The sequence below is a fragment of the Scylla paramamosain genome, chromosome 7 (genome assembly GCF_035594125.1).
Source record: "Scylla paramamosain isolate STU-SP2022 chromosome 7, ASM3559412v1, whole genome shotgun sequence".
Classification (NCBI taxonomy): Eukaryota; Metazoa; Arthropoda; class Malacostraca; order Decapoda; family Portunidae; genus Scylla; species Scylla paramamosain.
The window spans coordinates 7,461,047-7,485,000 of NC_087157.1; the positions used below are offsets into that span (position 1 = coordinate 7,461,047).

Sequence of the window (23,954 nt, forward strand, 5' to 3'; positions counted from 1 at the left end):
CAAAGAGAAGCTAGAAGCCATGGGCTGAAGATAAGGGATACCACCACAATGGCTGTGAAAAGACAATTATTCATTGCCTCCCTTGATGAATTTTCCTATGGCATTCTGGAAGTTTCATGTTTTAAAATTCACATACATGGATCATCATTCAAGACTGACATATGAAGATCTATGATGGAATGATATCACTGTAACTTATCTGCCTTGCACTCATCACAACAAACACCACAGCATGAACACAACATAATGCCTTTCACCCTAAGAAGAGAGCCAATCAAACATCATCAAAGATACAATTAACACTGACACTGATAACTTGCTTAATACTGGTGAGAAGAAATGCACTTGAGATGCCAGTAAGTCAATTTATCCCAGCCCATTTTTTTATGCTTGCTCAGAAGCCTTAAGTAAAACACGCTCCCAAAGCAGTGTGTGCTGCCACGATGCAAGATCAGCATTCGCTAACTGTAACACTCATCCTTCAAAAGGCAGTTTCATTCCTAGCTCAAAACTAAAATGTAAAACTGAAGATGCAAACAGAAACAGGTTCAACTTCACTGTCATAATCCTGGACCATAAATTTCCCTGGTAATGAAGAAATGCACAAAGTTCTCCCACTATATGAAATATTGACCATTCTGAGTAAAAAAAAAGACCTGCCTTAAGCTACCAAAAACTTGTTTACCATAATATGCCAGAGTGGTTACAAGATTTAACATAACTTATATCTCTACCTCCACCACTCTGGCACAGGCATGAATTCTGAGGTAGTCATGCTGCAGTTGGTTAATCTCTGTTTATGGATGTAAATTACCTATTTGATTCATTGTACTATCAAGTTACATTGCCATCTCAAGCACTCATGAGTCTTTATTTTGGAATTCACCACAGATTTAAAATATCAAAAAAGACTTTTCATATCTGTATATTTAGAAACATATCATTTACATGATTAGAACAAATATCAAAATAAAAATTTTAAAAAGGTAAAAAATTCAGAGAAAATTCAGAGAGTGCCTAACTTTTAATCTTTCTATAATTTTTTGATGGGGGCATGATAAGACATGCACTGTTTTATGTCTCAAAAACTTAATTCCTTAACCAATCCATTTCACATGACCTTCACAACAATTATCCTCTTGTCAGTGACAATCAATTATCTTCTAAATACAAAATGCTCAGGTTGTCTTTTACTGAAAAAATTAACATTTTATCTCACCAATTCCTTTCCTCTAACAGTCTTTCAGTCTTTCACTGTAGTACTGTGCTAAATCTCATACTGCTGTTTACCATTATTTTCATGGTTACTACTCCTCTGAACTTGTTCACTGCATGCTTCTGCTCTCCCCATGACTTTATAGCACAAGACTTTTTACTTATTCTCACCCTTATTCTACCCACCTAAATAATGGAAACATCTCAATTTTTATCCCTTTCACTTAAAATTCAACACCTAATTACTTTATTCTGCCTTATTCTGTTTTTTTAATTATCCAAAGAGTATCAGGACACCTCCAGACCTAATTCAGCCAACTTAATTATAGCCTTTTTCATTCACTTTTTAGAGAAATGACAAATAAGAAGCCCCCCTTTTTTTAAGTACTAAACAATTTCTAAAATTAGAGTCACCAATATAATAATATAGTTTCAGAAGGAAAAAAACTCATATTGACACTCCCTTCTAGTAACTGCCAACCCAGGATATGTAGAGTAGCAAGGTACAACAGGATGCCTGAGATGAAAAGATCTTCCACAGGTGCATCTGCCAAAAATACTTAAGTTATAAAACATTTTGCACATTCCATCAGTGCCAAGAAAAAATTAGGTGCCTTAAATACTCTAGCCCTTTGCTTTAAAGAACCTTATACCGGCCCTGAGCCTTGGCAGGTCCAGCACTGGTTCGTAGCTTAACAAGTTCTTCCCGTATCAGCCGGATGATCTCAGCTTTGGCTTTGGATACTGCTAATTCAGATGTAGATTCAATAGCCAAGAACAGCTTGCGTTCACCTTCTGGTGGATTCTTGCCCTGGAGAGAGAGAGAGAGAGAGAGAGAGAGAGAGAGAGAGAGAGAGAGAGAGAGAGAGAGAGAGAGAGAGAGAGAGAGAGAGAGAGAGAGAGAGAGAGAGAGAGAGAGAGAGAGAGAGAGAGAGAGAGAGAGAGAGAGAGAGAGAGAGAGAGAGAGAGAGAGAGAGAGAGAGAGAGAGAGAGAGAGAGAGAGAGAGAGAATATTAATGCTTGCATTTTGAAAAGAAGTGAATGTACATATAGGTAATTTAGTTTGAATAGTGATAAAATGTACACAAAGAAAATTAAATATCTAATGGTTCAACACTTAGTATCTGGGCACAGTAAGCAGCCTAGCTCTTACACTCCTACACACAATTACTTTTTTTTTTTTTTTTTTTTTTTTTTTACTGCACAAGAATTACTTAGCATCCCTCCATATTTTTCTGGAGCTGACAGAGCACTAGGTATCATAGCTTCAGTTTATCAGTGGATATGTGAAAATGAGAAAGGTGATTCATGTTATACACATTAATCAGTTTTTAAAATGCATGAGAAAAAATCCATATACAGTGCATGCTATCCAGAGGATAATTGTTAAAGAATATATGACTCAGACTTATGCAGGGTGCTGCATAGTATGCTATAGATAAAATTATATATACTTTTCCTTAATGCCTTAATTCATTACAAGTTTTTTTATGATAAAATAGAAAGAAAATATCCCATCTAAAATGCAGATTTTGCCAGAAATTTCAACTTTTCCCTACAATTTTTTTATATCTTAAAAATGAAAAGAAACTTTATTTTTTTCTTACTGATAAGTTTACTTACTATGGTTAGGAGCAAAATCAGGCAACAAACTGTTTCAGAATGTTATGTATCCTTTAACTGAAATATCTTCGACAATAAGACACACACTAACCAATCAGCAAGTGTGTGCCTCTGTACCTAAAGGGTTTGTGCCTTGTGAGCAAAACACATGGCATTCATTTGGTTCACCTTCCCTTCAACTCATAATATGGAAACTAATAAAGATATCTCCACATTCTATACATCTGAATTACATACCCCTTGAAAAGGAAAGGCATCTCTGATATTTTGGTCCTTATCAAACAGCAAGCCTCATGTACTAAAATATTTTCAGTTGTAATTTACAACATATGTTTATGTAGCTACTTACTGCGGGGCAAAACGTTCCTCTGACAGTAATCCCAGCTTCTGAATATTCAGAAATCTGTGCCAGTGCTTCTTTGCTGGTAACTCGCCACCTGAGGAAATAGTTGCTTCTTCACTCAAGTGCCAAACTTGTATAAATACATATAACTGTGAGTATGTAACTCTTTCTTACATATTACTTATTGGGCATGGAAAATATCTGGCATATTGCCATGCATATAAAACAAGATTTAAAAGATTAAATCAGATCATCAATCCTAGTATCACACCAACCCATAACAGAGTGAAATACCAGAAGGAAGACATTGTTTATGAAAGAGTAGATTAAGATAGATATACAAATTAGGCAATATATGTACGAGTTTAGATAACAAATGTGCCATGTGCATGAAAATTCCATTATAGTGATAAAAATATGCTGTGGAATACCTGTACAGTTCATACTATGGATAACATAGTTTAGAAAATATGGTATCCACATCATTTGAAACAAAGATAGGAGAAAATCCCAAATCAGAAGGATCATGAAAATAGAGGATGATGTAACAATTATCATTATTTACCTGGCCTGTTGTGGGAAATCATTAATTTCAAGTTCTTCTTCATACTTATGGTGAGTTTCCTCTGTGGTTTCTTCTTCCTCCTCCTGGTCATCACGTGGCTGGTAATTCAGCTTGTTGTTTAATTTCTGTGCCATCTGAAAAACAAGAGATTGGAAAAAATTTTGATTAGTATAACCATTCCACAAAGAGAAATTAAGCATTCTCATATTTACAGGTTTGAAATGGATGATGCAAAATTAAAGAAACTTAGAAAGGGACACAGAATCTTTCCTCTTTCCTGAAGTCAAGCAGTTCAAGTTTAGTAGTGTTGTTGGGTATATAGTGACTTAATATTAGATGGATAAGACTCAGATTGTGACATGATTTTATTGTATGTCCTAAAATACTGGAAGATTGATCATATTCCAAGTTTAATAAAACATCCCATCATATTAGTTAAAATGATTTTAGCCTGAAAAAGGTGAAACACAATATACAGTACCTGCTCTGCTACTGTCTTGGCAGATATAGTGGGTTGCATGGCTGCACCACCCTTAAGAATAAACTCTGCTGCCTGCTGACTGGCACCCTTAGCCTCCTTGCCAATGTTGTGCTGAAGGTTGATGCGTTGTGCCAGTTTGCGTGCTAATTCTAACTTATCAGAAGCAGAGGGACCACCAAATGGCATGCCAGCTAAACCATCAGAGGATGAAGACACCTCTGGTGCCTGAAAGAAAACAAATTTTCAAATAACGGTCTATCTATATACTGGGCTCATATTCCTATTAAAATGGGTAGTCAAAGCAAGTAGTTTACATACATATGTTTCCAGATATCCTCTCATATTCTAGCATCTAGTCTAAGAGAAAAAATTCAGATCCTTACCAAACTTCACTGTGTTATGGGAAATTACACAACAAATTCACCAGTTTTCACTGCAGTACCTAACATCTGTGGTGGTTTACCCCTGCTATACAGACAGATCCACTGCTGATATCTTCAAAGTTATGTTTCCAATCATGCATTCACAATTGCTTTCCATGCATCCCCATTACATGCAACCACTTTCCTTTACTCTTGTATCTACTACTCTTTTAATATTGCCTATATGTTCCCTTTTGGGAGTTTTCTTTACCTTTCACCTCACATCAAATCCAGTTGTTTTTTTCATTAATCATTTTTCTTGCATCGTCTGCAATCCCAGACCATTGTAACACACCCTGTTCTATTCAGTCTGTTAATTTTCTTACATTAATTCCTCTTTATACTTCCTCACTTGACTTATAAGTGTTACTTTGTACATGCTACTCAAACATTTATCTAAATCTATATTTCATACAATGTAGGCAGTAGCACTACTACCTTAACTACCTCATATAACATCTTTGCATTAATTCCAAGTGATTTATACCTAAAAACTCTTTTCATTCTTTCCAACATCCTCATAGTAAATTTTATCTCTACATGAATTCTTCCATATACAGCAATATGTGATTCTAAATACTTGACACAGTCTACCTTCTCAAGCAAATTTCCACTTGAAGCTAAATTCATTATCATACCATCAGTCTTCCTGCTACACTGAATTATTTAACTTATACTCTCATTCACCATATTTTTTCCCCTTTCAAACTCTTTTACCAGGTGTCTTGAATTATGTATTAGCCACCACTACAGTATTACAAGCAAACAGCAACTAATTCAGATTCCACTCTAATACCAGCATTCATGCAACTTATAATACTTCAACAGAACTTTTTCACATTTACTTCCCTTACATCATCCATACAAATGTTCCTGATGCAACCCTGCTTGAACAGGAAACCAATCACACTACTTCCCACAGGCTACACTTAGAATTTGGGTAGTATAACCTCACAGCACCAGAATCCTCCAGTAAAATCAACTGATATGCTAAGGTAACTAAAGGAGAAGAGGTACCAAGTTTCACATTTTCTGCTTTTCACACTGATCTACTCATTATCCCCATCATGTTAGCACACTACTTGCAAGCCACATTCAGTACTAGCAGTCCACACATTCTGTGCTGTCAACCATTATGTACTCAAAAGTCCTAAAATGGTGGAGAGCCACAGTGTTCAAAATAGGTGGTGTTGGACTGTGGCAATATTGTTAGACTGCTTGATGGTGTAATGGCGAGGAAAGCCACGCAGAGTAGGAAGGCGTGGTGTTGGACTCACGGGGTAGGCACATGCTGGTGTGGGGAACAGCAACATGGGGTTGAGCTGAAGTGGCCATATTAGTGGGTGTAAGGCTGAAAGAACTTGTTGCTGAAGCAGGAGCCCTCCTTCATTGTTTTCCCTTCTAGAGGAGTTAGCCATTCCCTGGGGGAAGAGTAAAAGGTGTGGTGGTGGCAGTACAGGTAATGAGATGAGAGGAGGCCTTAGTGGTATTGAGTCCACAAAGTTGTCGCATGTGGCTAGGGCACTGCTTATTTATGGACTCTGTGTGTGTATGGCTTAACCTTGACAGCGGCAAGACGTAGATTGGCGAGACTATTTCCCTGCCATGACCAATCAGAGGTGGTGACTTAAAATGTGTTGCAATGTGTAAGAATTAAAAGGGTAACCTGCTGTAGTGGTAAGCTTGAGGTAAAAGGGAACACCATAATACTTCACACCTCCTAGGTGGATGAATAGTGGAAAAAAGATATGTGAAGCATACCAGCCAAGTAATTCACACCTCTACCAACTACCTGATGTGTCTACTAATCAAACTGTTTTACATTGCACATATTGTGGTGTTCCTTCTGCTGCATGCCTGCCATGGAAGGTCATGGTCACCCATTAAACTTGGATCCAACTTAGTGCAAATTAATTTTAGTCACTTCCTCTGACTGGTTGTGCTGGGAAATGAACCTTGCCAGTCACAGTCTACCTATATATTGCTGCTACTAATGTTAAACCATATCCACATACAAGGCATCAAAGCTGTTTTCCTTGCCATTTTGCCACTACTTTACAAAGACCTCAACTCCTCTCCTTGCTGGTACACCTACCATCAGTGCCTTCTACCCTTGCTCCAAGGAACAGCTACTTCCTGCAGAAAGGGAATCAAAGAAGAAAACCTAGTTGAGCAGCAAGTTCTTTGTCTTTCCTAACAAGGCCACATCACCTCATTTGGTATGACTTCCACCATGCCACACTGCCAAGCATCCCAACTACATGAAAACCTTGTAACCTCAGCACCACATAAGTCCAAGAAATTTCATGTTTCAAGTCTTCCCCTGAATGCAGCAAATATACAACTCAAATATCCTCTGCAACATTATACATGCTATACCTCTGCCCCTGATTTGACACCAGCAATAAGGTTTCCTTTCTAAAAAATTTTCAGCAGCAGGATCATCTCTAATGAAGTTTACTGCATTACATATATTAATTAGATCAAAGTTAATAAAAAATATGAATACATCATTTGAATAATTCAATGGATAAATGTCAACATCCCTTGAAAAAGATTAATAGATTTCAAAGTCACTGTATATCCATCCATCTATCTACTTGAATACATGTTCTTTCCTTCAAGATAATATTCATAACAAGTCTTTTCTTAACCCATTCTTGCACAATCCAGTCCTTATATCTCCCTATACTTTCTCTTTTATCTCTCTGATTTCATCTGCTACACAGCACCAAATCATGTTGCAACTCCATTGTACCATTGCACCATGCTGGATGTGAGGACAAAACACACACACACACACTCATACAATACTAGCATACAGTACACCATTGCATCAAGCCAGATGTGAGAAAAAAACACACACTCACACTGTTCTAAGCCATGCAGCCAGAATACTCATACATAAACATTTTTCAGTATTTTCAACACTGCTATGTGCTATGCCTTTGGAAGAGAGCAAGTGAGAAGCTGGAGAGGGCACTGTGTGTAGCCAACATTACAAAACCTATAGAACAATCTCACAACTATTTTGTGAACTCATTATAAGGCAAAATGATTACCTGAAGTAAATTATAAAAATCCGTAGATAATATCACTATGAAAACACTGCATTGTTCACAAAAGAAGACTGAGAATTAAACATTCTGGAGGTATGTAGAACCATATTCTGAAACAGCTTTACACCACATTTCCACTAGATTCAAAAAGCTCTAGTTGAAATCATGTGGGTTTTTATAGGTGATTTTTTTATGAGTTCTAGTGACAGAATAATGAAATTCCTACATTATTAGCAGGAGAAACAGTTCTGAGACCCCAGCTAATCTTCTCTATGGCCTTTGAAAATAGTTGTGATTAGAAAACAAAGTATTTCTGAATATGGGACATAGTTTCAATGTTTTTAATGCATATGAGTACACTTGTATTTTTCCTTTCACATCCCACCTTTTATTTTTTTATTTTTTTTTTATTATTTATTATTTTTATTTATTTATTTTATTTATTTATTTATTTTTTATTTATTTTTATTTATTCATTTATTTATTTTTTTTTTTTTTGCTCTCTCATTCTCTCATCTTAATACACCAAACACAAAACCATTTGCAAAAAAAAAAACTCCACATTCCACTCTCCCAACAACATTCACCAGACTCAACCTCTGCCGACATTCATAAATTGTCACCCCTTACATCATCCATGTAAATATTAAATAACCACAAAATCATCACACATTCAGGGTAATGCTCTACTGAAGCAGAAAAACACTCACTCTCATTACCCTCCATTTTATCATGCTTTTTATATTCCTGTAAAACATTTTTCATTCCTGTTAACAACCTACTGACCATGCAATGCCAAAACAACAGTACACAAAGGTGAAAGAGATGTTAGTAGAAGCTGAGCGTTTCAAGAAGCAAGAAAGGAGTCTCTTCTGCTATGGCCATCCCTTTGGAGGATGCTCCTAGAGAGAGTAAGGCATTAGAAAGATAGAGATTTATAGATAGACAGATGCACAAGTCTTCCCTACCAGTTTTGTCACATGCTTTCTCTAAATCCATGAATGCCCAAAATTCATCCTTAGCTTTTACTTTTTTCATTTTAAGAAGCAGTATTTAACCAATCTATTTCCTTCTAAAAACAACACCCAACTTACATTCTGTATCAACTATATTTACCTACACTCCAATTCTATAAACCTTTACTTTTTTGTACAGTACCTTGATTTCTTTGACTGTCCTCTTCGTGTTCAACATGCTTTCAATCTGTTGATCAATGTCATGTTCAATGTCTTCATCATCAGAGTCAGCCAAACCAAGAGCAGCCTTCTCAAATTTCTTCTTTTCTGATGCAAAATTAGCTTCAGATTCATCAAATTTAAAACCTTTACCATGGAAACCACCACCAGTTTTAATCTTCTTGCCTTCTCCTTCCAACTTTTGTTTATATTCATCATAAAGTTTCTGCAAAGAAGCAAATATACATGTCACCACATTTAAACTAAACCATAGGATATATATCTCAATACCACTATTAAATATACTGTTTTCCCTTTACAAACTTGCTAGACCTTCCGAAAAAAAAAATTGTTTTCAAGTTTGAAAAAGTGAGCAGATAATAAAGCTGCAGATGTATTTTGACTGAAATTTGTTTCACAAATTTGATGATATAATTGCAAATTACAATAATTTTAATCATACACAATTTTTATCTAATAAGATTGTTCCAACCATAAAATCCTTGTAAACCCAACATTAAGCCCTGGATAACTCTGTTATCACATCACTATTGAGTGAAATGAAGAAATGTTTGTAAATGATAATATACCCGGTTGTAACACCTAAAAACTCATTGAACACAATGAAAAAGCAATACAAATTACACAGATCATATGATGAATTTTCACAGAAAGCTAAAACTGGACATTTATCTAGAGTCTAGACCAAAGATTTTTGGAGTGGTGCAAAAGTATGGGGTGGCAAAATATAAAATAGATAAGTAAATAAATAAATAAATAAATAAATAAATAAATAAATAAATGAATAAATAAGTGAAAAAAATTACTGAAATGAATAAAAAATAAATTAATAAAAAAAAAGACTGCTTACTTTATGTAAGGACTGATGTCTATGATTTGAATGCAGAATGTAAAAATAGTTGATTGTTAAGAATTACATCCCAGAACAATTATCAAAACACATTAAGACACAGAGGAGTCACAAAATGAAATTAGGAGTAATGAAATGGGTGAAAAGAAACACACTGAGGTGGTATGACCACATCAAAAGGACAAAGAGAAAAGAATTTGTCAAGAAAGTGTACATGAGTGAAACTGAAATTCCTAATAGGAGAAGACAACCTTTCAGAAGGTGGAAGGATAAGGTAAAGGAATAAATATGTAAAAGAACAAGCACCTCAACAAGCAAGAAGTAATGTTTAGATCAGGAAAGCTAGCCGTGACCATCCCCTTTAATATGCTCTCAGAAGGAATGAGGTATCAAAGAAATAGTTAGGTACTGCCACATGATGTGATTGCAACAAGTCACATGCCACAAAACTGCACACCTATTATTTTGCCACTATATCCACCACAGAAAACACCTGTGGGAAAAAATCACTGCTATATGGCAACACTAGAGTTCTCCCCCAGTGCTACGATTGTATTCAACGGTCAGTTTTTATTATGCTTGCTTGGAAACGTGTATTTTCTTATCAAGCACCTTTGCCCTTACCCCCTCTGCAGCTGTGAATTACGCTTCCATATTTCCATGTGCACACTTTCCCTGATGTCTAAGATATGCACAGGTATGGCTAATATAGTGACAGTGATTGAGTGCTACAAATTAAGGCCAGTTACAAAGAAAACACAACAGCAAACTGGAATAAATCCATTTACAATAACCCACCTGGTCTTTAAGTTTACAGCCTCTGTAGAGCATGAGATACCTTGCCACAAACATGGCGGGTATGGTGTCCCAAGATAAGTGATAAGAATTTTTGGCTCACATAGGGCACTTGTTGGAAGAAAATCTCACCATTACAGCAAGACAGCTAAAGAAACAGAACCTCTTGCTTCTCCTGGATGTCCATATTTGTGGCAGGGTGTCATGCTCTACGGAAGCCATAAATTTGGAGACCAGGCGAAATATTGAAAATGGATTTATTCTAGTTTGCTGTTATAATTCCTTAGTATTGGGCCTTAATTTGCAGCACTTAATCTCTCTCACTATATAAGCCTCACTTGTGCATGTCTCAGACATCAGGGGAAATGTGCACATGGAAATATGTGGGTGCAATTACAGCTGCAGACAGGTTAAGGGACAAGGCACTTGATAGGAGAATACATGTTTTCCAAGCAAGTGTAATAAAAACTGACTGTTGCTGTCAATCAAAGCATCAGAAGAGAATTCCAGTGTTGTCATACAGTAGTGATTTTTTCCATGTGGCATTTCTGTGGTGGATACATAGGTGTGCAGTTTTGTGGCATGTGACTCACCGCAACCACACCAAGTGGCACTGACTTTAGACAGGCTAAGAGACATGAAGATATGATGAACTCATTAAAGTGTATACACCTCAAAACTACCAAAATACACAGACCAACCTGCTAATCTATTTTGCCACCTTATCAACACTTCAATAGATTGGAATATAATTCCTAATAAGTAGATGTCCTTATATCTAAGAGCTACATTCCACAAGAGTTTAACAATCTTTAACCAATAGCCTTAACTTTAATTATGGTTAAATATTTGGATCTTTGTTTAAAGAAATACCTTTGTCAAAACATAAATATTTTAAAGAGAAGAGTTCAAGTTTGCATCTTGCCTAAACAGAAGTGTTTGTGATGCAATGTTATTTCACCAAATTTGATAATTAGAACCACAAAATACACGGTAGAACTGTATTTGTACATTTTATAAGTTTCAATATAACTCAATATATTGATTTTAAAATATACCAGAAATAAATGTGAAAGCTAATACAATTTTGTGATACAATTAGCTTAAAAAAAAATTACATCTAACAGCAAATAGAATACATTACAAAAGTCTTAAATTAAAAATATTTTTCACCTTTAGTGTAGAAATAAACTGTTGAATAAGATGGGTATATACATGCTTAAGATATTCAAGAACAATAGATTTTAGCCTTTCATTTTTGAGAATATAGAGATGCTGAATAATAAGCAAATGTATTTCTCTCACCATAAATATTATTCACTAGTACAAAACATGATCACTTTTATGTCATAATATCTTTAATAAGAACTGTTCAACTTTAAGGAAACCATAAAATCAACCAGGCCCTCAGTCCAACATCAATAAATAATGATATCCCAACAACAGAAAGACTTTCCCATCCCTTGAAATTACTTCTAATCACAAATTAATTACAAAATAAATTGAAGTACCTGCAAGTCTGGTGGAATGGGATTTTCAGAAATCTCCAAAGCTCGGACAATTTCAGCAGCATAGCGGGGCTGGTCTGGGGTTAGGAAGGTGTAAGCCCAGCCTTTGTTGCCTGCACGACCTGTACGTCCACACCTGGAAAGTAATTAATTCCTGGTGCATTCAGAGCTTGAGTACAAAACATAGATGGCAAGAAGGATCCCAACAAATAGTGAAATATGGCATATTTTTGGAGTTCACACCCACAAGTTAACAAAGAGATACTTCAAAAACCTGTTACTAATAGACCTGTATGAAAGATAATGGAAAGGAAGACAGGAGGAACTATGTAAGACACTTTTATAATGTATGTATGAATGCAATGGAAAAAAAAATTAGTGTTGAGTCAAGTAGCATGTCTCCATATCTGGCATGATGAGTTATCCTGATGAGTTTTCCTATGCTTGTGTACACTGCCACAGGATTTCTGGTGTAAAAATGTTAATCCAAAATGACATTATGAACATGGAGACAGATGTGCAGTGCTACTCAGAGAGATCTGATTAAGGTACAGACTTGGGAATGCAACCATTACATGAGTAATGAGAACAGGTGAACTGTGTTGGTTTGGCAAGGTGGATTGTGTTGGTTTGGCAATGTTGGAAGAAAAAGATGGGAATGACTGAACAAAAGAACTTAGAACATTTACAAGTAAATAGTAGGATATTACAGAATAAATGTAAAAAATAATGGAAGAGGTATTCATGAGACTTAGTAAATTGCAAATAGCTTTGCAACTATGCAAGCTACCAACACATAACAGAGCCTGACCCCACGCAAATATGAAATCTGCCTTTCAAAACTATAATAATAAGGTCATAATATGGACAGGACATAAATAATCAATGTCATCAAGTTATGAATCAACAATTAATTTATCTTAACAGCTTACCGATGCACATAGTCCTCATAGTGATTGGGAGCATCAAAGTTGACAACTAAAATCAACTGCTTCACATCGAGACCTCGAGCTGCTACTGACGTAGCTACCAGTATGGGCACTCGACCAGCCTTGAAGTCCAGGATGGTACTGTCACGGTCTATCTGGTCCACACCCCCATGAAGAACCAGCGCCCGGTAAGAGTGGCTTAACAGATCCTGAAAAATGAAGCTTCTGACATATTTCATGCCCCTATCAGTTACAGTATCACCCAGACTTAACAAATTCAACCTGATATTGCTATAACTGTTAGTGATGGGAGACACCGTAGACTAGGATAAGGAAAATTACAACATAAAGGGACTCTTGTAATTTTACTGGCTGAGGTTAGCATTTGTAATGCAGATTTTCCTGGCATTAATGAGACAGCCAACTTACCATTGCTTAATAACTCCAATGACTGTCATCAGTTGCCCTGTGTGTGAGGTATCAAATTAATGGAAGCTATGTCTTTCACTTCTCTAAGTAACATTTAAGAATACAAACTGATGACTGCGAGCAAGTTACCAAATTAAACTAAACAACTGCAATTAGGGATTCTAAATGAATGCAAGCTGATGAACCAGACAATTATAGCATAGGGTTTTGTAATTTGAGATTATACAGTACATTTTTATAAGTAATATCTCCAAAAAGGTTTGTTAAGCACAGCTGGACGGAAACTTTTAAGAATCATTAGTGCTCCTCCAGATGAGATATGTAAATAGTGTGATAGGTTAGGTAGTGTATTCAGTTCGAGTCTTTCCTGGTTTAGACAGTCCACAACAATAACTTTAATTTTGGAAGGTTAACACTATGTCCTACATGGTGAACAAAATAGAATGATCATATTAAGCATACTTAGAAAATTTTAGGACATCACATGCTTAAATATTTTTAAAAAATCATAAGATAGGAAACAGAACAACATGGCATAAAACAAAGTTAAAACATGATAAAACTCCCAATACAACACTTGGTGTACTTACTGCTGTTGTTTTGAACTATAAGGAATAATTTCAACAGAATGAACACCTGTTTATCATTAAAGATAAAAAAAAGCCAACTGAGATCATCTCACCCTAAACAGAGAATCCGCATTCTCTTGCTTGTCAACAAATACAAGAGTCTGTCCTCTCTCATAAAATTGGCCAAGGACCTCCAACAGCTTCAGGAACTTCTGGTCTTCGTCAAGAATTACCACCTCCTGTGTCACATCCTTGCACACCACTGACCGCCCACCAACCTGCAAAATACATATGCATACACACATCATGGTTACTATTAAACATTAACTACTGAATAAGTTGGCATTAATGTTTGACATCTCAGCTACATGAATGAAGGATGATGATGAGAATGTAAATATCTTGTTTTTTACTTCTTCAGTTCATATAATTGTAAGAGTATTAGTATAACAAATCAACAGCATTATGGACTGTTACAAAAGAGCAGGAGACTGTATGAAAGATGTTCAAGGAATCAAGAGAGGGAGAAAGAAAGAGGAGGCAAAAAAAGGATAAGTCCATTTCTATGCCTGATGAAGAGCAAAACAGATGGAATGGAAAGGCTGGCATCACATAGATTAATGTGTGTGTGTGTGTGTGTGTGTGTGTGTGTGTGTGTGTGCTATTCATCCATGGTCATCTGCTGATCTTGCAATAAAGCCAGAGCTCACAGTAACTAATCTTTAGGTAAGACTGAGACTATTCATACACCAAAATAGCCTGTGTGTGTGTGTGTGTGTGTGTGTTTGCCTATAATGACAAAATTGGGATAACAATGGGATGCTAAAACTTGAAAATTTAAGGGATTTTACCGTTCTATGAAAGATTAACACCAACACGTGTATATAAAGTTTTGATGAATTCTTCATGACATTTGATATTTCTGGAGATTACTAACAATTCAAGAGAAATTGATACATCTTCATAAAGGATCACTACAAAGGACAATTACCGTTATCTCAATCGGTTTCGTCAAAATTTTCTTCGCCAGAGCTTCTACCTGCCTTGGGAATGTTGCTGAGAACATTACAGTTTGGCGAGATGGCTGGATATTGTCAATTATCCTCATAACCTGTGGAAAAATAAGTTTAAATAAGACATTTATATGCTTACACATGCATAACAATATTTTTGTTACAGTATATTAATCAAAAACATATCATCATAACATAACTACCAGCAAAATAGTAGCAAAGACACCCACTAGTTGCTCTTGCACCAAGCATATTACCAGTTTCACAATACTCATTATCATTTAATACTACTAAAAACAAATAAACAATAAAAGAAATTGCCAGCATAGACAGCTTATTATATGAATACAAACCTGAGGTTCAAAGCCCAAGTCAAACATGCGGTCGGCCTCATCCAGCACAACATAGGTAACTCTCCGTAGGTTGGTTACCCTTCCTCCATTGGCTGCCAACATGTCTATCATTCGTCCTGGGGTGCACACAATGATCTCAGCACCTCGCTTTAGCTCAGCTATTTGTTCAGATATTCCTGTACCACCATACACACAGCACACCCTCAAGTTGTTCTTTGCAAACTTCTTGCATTCTTTACCTGGTGGAAAACCATACACATGAGTTGCATTTGGACAGTAGTCTATTTCTTTTTAGTGCATAGTTATGGAATTTTATATAAAAAGGGGCAAAACCAAGTTTAACTTTGAATTAAATTACTGTACATAATAGCATGGTATTAATTTTAAGTACCTCCATGCAAAAAGAGGTACACGTGTATGCATTCGTTACTGAATAAATTAATGCATATAATATAAGACATATATTCATATTCAATGGCAATTTAATGATTTTCTCTCAAGGAAAGATTTCCTTTGCTTATGAAAAAATTACATGTCTTGAATTTACTTCCACAGTGTCTCTCTCAATGACACATCCAATTAAAGCTTACCAATCTGCATGCACAGTTCCCTTGTAGGAGTCATGATAACAGCAATGGGTCCATCCGTGTCTTCCAGGGGTGGCTGGTCTACAACGTGCCGGAACATTGGCAGCAAGAAAGCTAAGGTCTTTCCAGAACCTGTCTTAGCGATGCCTATAACATCTCTGCCCTTCATGATGGCAGGAATAGCCTGATTTGAGAAGAGAAACATCTCATGAAAATATAAGAATTACTTTTATGATTATATATATATATATATATATATATATATATATATATATATATATATATATATATATATATATATATATATATATATATATATATATATATATATATATATATATATATATAGTGAACCCCCAGTTTTTTACTGAGTTATGTTCTAAAGACACCAGTGAAGTGCTAAAATCCACATTATATTGACATTACCCCCTAAAATGCCTATTTATTGTCTCTATTAATAAGAAAAATCAGTAAAGGTACTCAATGATGATGGATGAGATGAATAAAGATGAAGGAGCTGTGAAGCTCAATATAACAAATATATGTGGAGGTATGGAGGGAGAGGGAGAGAGAGAGGGAGAGAGAGAGAGAGAGATGAATTGTGGCTGTGTGAGTCAGTGGGTGACCTTGACAGTGGCCAGTAGTGCAGTGCTCTCTCTCTCTCTCTCTCTCTCTCTCTCTCTCTCTCTCTCTCTCTCTCTCTCTCTCTCTCTCTCTCTCAGATAAGTTAACACACACACACACACAGAGAGAGAGAGAGAGAGAGAGAGAGAGAGAGAGAGAGAGAGAGAGAGAGAGAGAGAGAGAGAGAGAGAGAGAGAGAGAGAGAGAGAGAGAGAGAGAGAGAGAGAGAGAGAGAGAGAGAGAGAGAGAGAGAGAGAGGGTGGGGGGGGGGGCACTGTCTCAAGATCACTAACTGGCTGTTACACAGCCAAAATTCATCTCTGAAACATGCGGCTGACTGTGTGTCAGTCAACTCTCCTACGTTTTAAGACCTGGGATATTCGTAAAATAAAGCAGACATTCGATAACTTTTAAATATGTTGTCATTTGCGAAGTTTTGTAAAATAAAACGAGTGTTCAATACCCATGCCACAATTTAGCTTGTATCTTATCAAATATAATAGCCATTTTTTTCACAATAAAGTGGGATTTCCCACATTGTAAAAATAGTTAGGTTCCAATGAAAAAAAAAACTGTAAAAGTGAATTGGTGATAACTGAACCACAAAAAAATTGGGGATTCACTGATATATATATATATATATATATATATATATATATATATATATATATATATATATATATATATATATATATATATATATATATATATATATATATATATATATATATACCAACACCGACATTGAAGGTGTAAATCCACAGGCACACCATCAGTCTCATAAACACGACTAGAAGCATTCCTAAATAAAACACAATCACATACTAGCATCCAAGCCTCTGAAACATAAAATACAGAAAAGTGACTCACACTAACCACATTTAGTGAGAGTAAGCTGTGCAGCATACCCAAGTCTCTCTGTCAGTAACAATATGTAAAACTGGTTTACCATGCTGCACCATTACAGACTCAATCCCATTTTCTGTGATCCAATCACATCATTACAGTAAATACGACGTAACCTCCCACAGAGGTCATCAAGGCTTTTTTTCCATTTATACATCAACTGTTCACTATTCATTCTTCCTATTCCTATGGATATGTCTAGTATGTAAAATTCTCTTAGCACTTTCCATTCATCTCATTTTTGGTCTCTCTTTAAGGTTTACACCTCTGACATTTGATGAACTTATGTTTATCACTGTTCTTCCATTCTTTTCCAATTCCCAACCATCATAGCACTTCTTCCTCTGCTCAGTCAACTAATTCTCCTCCAACACCAGCTTCTCACCTGCACTTGGATGGGTGTTGGCTTCTCATAATTGTTCTTTTTGAGAACATCCAATATTCTTTTGCTGACTCCACACTGAGCCCAAGTCTTGATGGGTTTAGGGCATCCTTGACCTTTAACCCTAATTCCCTCCAGCTCAGCTCTGAAAAAAAAGTCTCATATAGATATCTATTTCAATAGAAAGATAAATACAGTAAAATCCCTCTTATCCGGCATCAACGGGACAGCCGACATGCCGGATACTTGAATATTGCCGGATACTTGAATAGAAGTGAAATTATGTCCATAATCACCACCCTACACTCACACATCTTACCATAACAAAGATCAGTTGATCTTAATCAGCAGCTGATCTGATCAGCTGCTTAAGTGTAAGCACAACATGCTTCCTCTTTTCTACAACTTTAGGCATGATGAAGGCATTAGGCGATAAACAGTGCACACGTGGGACTGAGTCACTAAGTAAACACAGTGCAGTGGGCCGCAGGTGGTGCGAAGCAGTGCGCTCTGGTGGCGAGGGGACAAAGTATGCCTCGCGCGGGAATTTCAATCGATTTTATGAGTACACGTTGATTTTTTATTGATTTTAAGGCTCGGGAAAAAATGTGCCGGATACTTGAAGCTGCCGGATACTCGAATGCCGGATGAAAGGGATTTTACTGTAAGTGATTACATACCATGCTAGTTATGGAAGCACAGTTGAAATATTTTCACTTCTTACATTACTCTGCATATAGACAGACATAACTTTGTTCTCTGAAAATGTTACATTTCACCATGGCCTTTCATTACCCCAACAATTCATCAGATCAGATGCATTACAAGTCCACACACCTACCTATAGTTATCCACTTCCTCCTTAGTCATGTTGGCAATCTCAGGCACCTCCACATAGAAATCCTTCCTGAATGGTACATACTCAATGACTGTGTGATCCACTTTACCAAGCTCCTGTAAAACGAGAAACAAAACACAAGCTATGATCAGATTCATGGCTAAAAATTCACTTATAATGTCATACAGTACCTTTCTTATACTGAAGAGCTGATTTAAATTTCAAAATTAAATAAATAAATTTTCAAAAATTAAAATAAAGGGAACTGTGACTAGAAAGGAATTCAGTTATGTGAGAGATAAATTAACACAGTGGATTAGATAGTGCTTGGTTGTGTCCATGTGACTTACCTGCTAGGCAAGGCAGAGCCAAGAAAACCCACAAGAATAACCTGCAGCTCAATCTCTCACTCTCTTTCAGACACACACACACAGACACACACACACACACACACACACACACACACACACACACACACACACACACACATACGGTACCTTCTTGCCCTTGGAATTAATGCTAGCCATGGTGTCCTTCAGGTCCTCTCCCTCCTCCTCAGATGAATACTCAAGAGCATCCTGGTTCTGCTCCATCAATTCTCCTTTCTTTTTGGCATTTGCCTTCTTTGCCACACCCATGATGATGACAGGTTTCTTCACAGCCCCAGGCTCTGCTGGTCCAGCTGTCAAAGAAAAGCAATGCCCAAGATTAATACATTTTTACATATAATTTCTAATAACTAGTCGTTTCTTTCACTCATCTCCAAGCCTTCTCAGGTCAGCATTCTATTTTCCAGGTTCATAAGACACCTTGACTCGTACATGTAGTCAGTATATGCTCATATTTGATCAATTTCTAAGGTTTCCCACTTGCTAATCTCAATTCTATTTACTGCACTCTAATTTGTAAGTGGCTGAAGTCTGCATTAAGTAAAGTCCAGTAAATAAAAATGTTCACTCATTATTATAAATCAATATTTTGTCCAAATGAATAAAAGACTATCTATAATATATACCATTAGTTTTTATGGAGAAAGGAAAACAAAATTATGTCAAATACACATCAGTAAGGATAGATGCAAAAAAAAGAAAAAAAAAAAAAAATATATATATATATATATATATATATATATATATATATATATATATATATATATATATATATATATATATATATATATATATATATATATATATATATATATATATATATATATATATATATTATGTATCCTAAGCAAGATATCAAATAATTAAAAGAAAAATATTTACAAAAAAATAAATAAATAAATAAATAAAAATAAATAAATAAAAGATAGTATTAGGAGAAAGAGAAGTTCACTTGGACTCTATGTGCATACATTCAGCCTCAACATGCATACAGAATAAAATCAGATACCAGATGACTAACAAACCACTGCATGGCTTACAACACAACACACATGGTATTGGGCTTGTCTCTTACCAGTGATTTTTGTGCCTTTCTTGACTCCTCCCCGTATGTCCACACGATTGATCTTGCGAACCTCTTCTTGGATACCAGACATGAATGCATCAAGTGGATCAACTTCATCTTCCTGAAACACAAATAAACAACAATTCAAAACACATTATCAAAATTCTTAGGAAAATCTAAATTTAGTATCCTCAGCTACATTTTCATTTTTAAATTGTTTTTATTGATATGGGTTGTCTTTTCCTACATATAAAATAATATTTTGAGTTTATTTAAGAAAAGGGGAAATTCCACTGTTTTTTATATTTTCTTTACATAGCAAACTAGTCATAATGAGCAGCACCTCCTCAACATTTCCATTTCCTTCTTTATTTTCACCCTCCTCTTCCTCTTCATCATCCTCAAGGCTCCATGCTTTCAGGGACACTTTCGGAACAGTAGCACCCAAGGTTCCCTTCTCAGCCTCCTTTTTGGCAGCCTCTAGCTCTCTTTTCTTCTTTTCTGCTCTCCACTTCTCAATGCGCTCCCGTCTCTTCTGCATTTCAGCTTCAAGACGTTTCTCTGTCTCTTCCTGCATAGTAAATAAGTTCAAATAATACCATAAAAAATCAAACAATATTGAAATTTCTATCAATTCATTATCTGATCTCTTACAAATTCCTATGATGCTGCCTCATATAATATCACAAAATATAAACTGGAAAGTGAATGTACTGAAATGTAAATATTATTCATGACATCAATTGTCAATCCTATGACATCAATTTAGGATTATCTTAAATATCCAAAGATAAAAGTGCTCCAGAACTTGATGGGATCAAAATACACAGGCACTACATGCTTAAAAAAGGGAAAGAGAAAACAATAAAATGATGCACAACCACATTCTAATAAAACTTAAAAATTTTGTTATATAGAAAATATTTGACAGTTTGGAATTAAAGAGCTGCCAAATTTACAATATAGTATTTAAATATACACATCAGTGATTATGCATTTCATGGTTTTAGCTTTCATGCAGTAATCATTGCTGGCATGCAGCAAACTTCACATTTTATCATCACATACAACCCAGTGGGATTTTTTTACCAGAAATCTTACCAAAGGAGTAACAACTGATCACTTGAAGAACTTTTAATTCCTGCATCTGTAAGATGTAGCTGTCCTGAATTGAAAGATTCTTCATTCATTTATCAAATTTAAAGAAGTTAAAATCTAGCAAAAAACAATTCCTTACAATTTAAGGCTTTAAGTAAGGGGTCTTTACAAGCCTCAAGAACTAAAAATGACTTATCAAGCTTTCTATTTAAATACATTTTTCTTGTTGCATGAAGAGTGATGGCATGCATGCATCATAACCCCTTCATTTAGTATATCAGGAATCTTGATACTGCATCATATACTCAGAATGTTCACTTGTACAGCTATATGGGAAAACTTCCTTTTATCAAGACAAGATTTTTATGTTTGCAGTGTGTTTTCAAACTATTTAGATATGAGGTTTTAGGTTTGCACAACAAATCTGTCTTAGTTCAATTTCCCAAACACCTGTGACCAATCATCTAACAAAGAAAAGGGGAACATGCTAAAGATAGCAGCTATATTCTCTATAGGTGCAAGCTTTTCCCTGCTCTGGACCTGTCATAAATATCCAGGCAGGTGAGGTTACAGTGAGGAGATAGAAAAGTAACCTTATCTACTTTTGATGGATCAAAATCCAAGGGCACTTCCTCTTCTTCCTTGGGCTCTACAGGCACTGGTTCTTGGGGCTTTGGAGGGTCAACAAGGAGTTTGATCTTGGGAGGCGAATGAGTGCGGCTCCTCTTATTCCTCTTCCTGTCCCTGTCCCTGGATCTGCTTCTGCTCCTCTTTCTGTCTCTGTCCCTGTCCCTGGACCTGCTCCTGCTCCTCTTCCTGTCCCTGTCTCGATCTCTGTCCCGTGACCTTGACCTAGACCGCCTGTCACGAGATCTTGATCTCCTTCGGTCTCTACTGCGTGATCTGTGACGGTCACGATCACGGTCTCTGGATCGAGACCGTCGTGACCTGCCACGATCACGATCTCTGTCTCTGTAACATAACAATTACATATAAACATCTTATATATAAACATGATATTTACAAATTCAATTGTCTGAAGCTGAAGATTATATTATGAAGGTGTTATTCACAAAAAGTGTTACATTACAACAAGGCCTTTTCCAAAATTTCCATTAACCAATATATACTAAACATAAAAAGTTAATCTTCAATTAAGGAAGATATACTTGGGTCATACTCTTCTGCTCTGCCACCCACATTCACTACCTCAAGCAGGCTAGATACAAATGCAAGTAGAACTCACCTGGAGCGTCGCCGGTCTGGGCTCCTGGAGCGGGACCGGGACCGCCTGCGTCTGAAAATTAAAAATCAAGTGATGTTTACCTTTAGATGTTTATTTTTTAATGTATATGTAAACATGCAAAGAGAGAGAGAGAGAGAGAGAGAGAGAGAGAGAGAGAGAGAGAGAGAGAGAGAGAGAGAGAGAGAGAGAGAGAGAGAGAGAGAGAGAGAGAGAGAGAGAGAGAGAGAGAGAGAGAGAGAGAGAGAGCACTGCCAATGGTTAACTATTAACCAATTGGCACTCATGACTGCATAATATATATTATGACCAAATAGCTTTCAGGTGATAATGTACAAAGCTTAGCACTGCATCTTTATGTAATGTTCTTTCAACACCAGCACAGTACTCAGGGTTATTGAAGCCTTATAGTTACCACATATTATTACAGTATAGTGTCCACAAAAATTATAAGGAATATATGGGGACTGTGGCCAAGCTGGGTATCCTCAAAATTCTTACATGGTATCAGAGACATAAATTTTCTATAATTAAATGTTACCTAGACAAGAATGAGAAAGCTTTAGAAATAATGAGAAGCAAGGGATAATTCCCAAGCAAAAGAAGTGAGAAAATTGTGGGTGGGAACTCAAGTTAAGAGTAATTTGGTGGCAGGAAGTAGATGTTTATCCCCATAGCATGCTATGGCATGGCAACCTTGACAGCAGGATTATATTAGTAGGTTACTGTACATTATTAATGTATCACAGTTTTATTTTGAAACACCTTTTACACCAGTTACCCTGAAAATCTTCCCACTTCCCTACCACCCTCCAATTTAAATTATGTGTCCCTTAATTCAACTAACAAGTTAGAGTTAATCCATGAATGAATTATTAGTGATATTTTAATGAAAACAGGCCTAGGAGCATTAGGGATGGATAGAATAGCACAAAAGAAAAAGGAAGGCAATCAGAGCAAATAATAAATAACAGAGGGAGACAGACAATCAGGATGACACCATGTCATGTCCTTAAGAAGAGCAAAGAAAGACATGGTTCCATGGCCTCTACAGATTCCTTACCCTTTTCTGCTTCCAGTAACCATAGCAGCCAGACCTGTGTTGCTGTCCCTTCTCAACACCCCCATGGAAACCTCCCCTGTGCACCACCAACCCCCTGAAGGACACAGTGAGTGGTCATGGATGAAGTGGGACAGTAAAGGGCTGTGGCACATCAGACAAATGAGGACGAGGTGCTGGACATGGTGGTGATGAGCATTATACTTATACAGGCAAGTCTAGTGGCAGTAGCAACAGTGTGCCACATACTAGAGAGCAGAAGCACGCCTAGTTCTCAGCACACCCGGTTACCTTTGTGTGTCAGGGTGTCTGGAGGGCCCTAACACCTAACCCAACTAAACCTAACCATATTTAACCTAACGTAACAATAACATATCCAAAAATAAATTTTCAAAAATAACTGAGTGTTAG

At 36.3% G+C, this 23,954-nt stretch overlaps 1 protein-coding gene across 5 annotated transcripts in view; it reads right to left on the reverse strand.

Moving 5' to 3' along the window:
• Window positions 1–909: 909 nt before the first annotated feature.
• The window catches only part of LOC135101969 (probable ATP-dependent RNA helicase DDX46), a 23,959-nt gene continuing 914 nt past the window's right edge, over window positions 910–23,954 (reverse strand). Inside the window, exons 1-20 of one of the 5 annotated variants that reach the window (XM_064006487.1) lie at window positions 23,547–23,626; window positions 22,487–22,537; window positions 21,843–22,212; window positions 20,486–20,713; window positions 20,152–20,263; window positions 19,185–19,369; window positions 18,691–18,803; window positions 17,853–17,994; window positions 15,941–16,121; window positions 15,351–15,589; window positions 14,976–15,095; window positions 14,098–14,262; window positions 12,990–13,195; window positions 12,061–12,193; window positions 8,867–9,109; window positions 5,927–6,070; window positions 4,228–4,452; window positions 3,747–3,880; window positions 3,188–3,275; window positions 910–2,026 (exon numbers count right to left, since the gene is read on the reverse strand). In XM_064006487.1, the coding sequence (XP_063862557.1) occupies window positions 1,853–2,026; window positions 3,188–3,275; window positions 3,747–3,880; window positions 4,228–4,452; window positions 5,927–6,070; window positions 8,867–9,109; window positions 12,061–12,193; window positions 12,990–13,195; window positions 14,098–14,262; window positions 14,976–15,095; window positions 15,351–15,589; window positions 15,941–16,121; window positions 17,853–17,994; window positions 18,691–18,803; window positions 19,185–19,369; window positions 20,152–20,263; window positions 20,486–20,713; window positions 21,843–22,212; window positions 22,487–22,537; window positions 23,547–23,611 (3,318 nt within the window). In that variant the 5' untranslated portion in view covers window positions 23,612–23,626 and the 3' untranslated portion in view covers window positions 910–1,852. Of the gene's footprint in view, window positions 2,027–3,187; window positions 3,276–3,746; window positions 3,881–4,227; window positions 4,453–5,926; window positions 6,071–8,866; window positions 9,110–12,060; window positions 12,194–12,989; window positions 13,196–14,097; window positions 14,263–14,975; window positions 15,096–15,350; window positions 15,590–15,940; window positions 16,122–17,852; window positions 17,995–18,690; window positions 18,804–19,184; window positions 19,370–20,151; window positions 20,264–20,485; window positions 20,714–21,833; window positions 22,213–22,486; window positions 22,538–23,546; window positions 23,627–23,954 lie in introns of those variants that run through there. The other 4 variants (XM_064006486.1, XM_064006489.1, XM_064006488.1 and 1 more) reach the window with 4 other exon arrangements.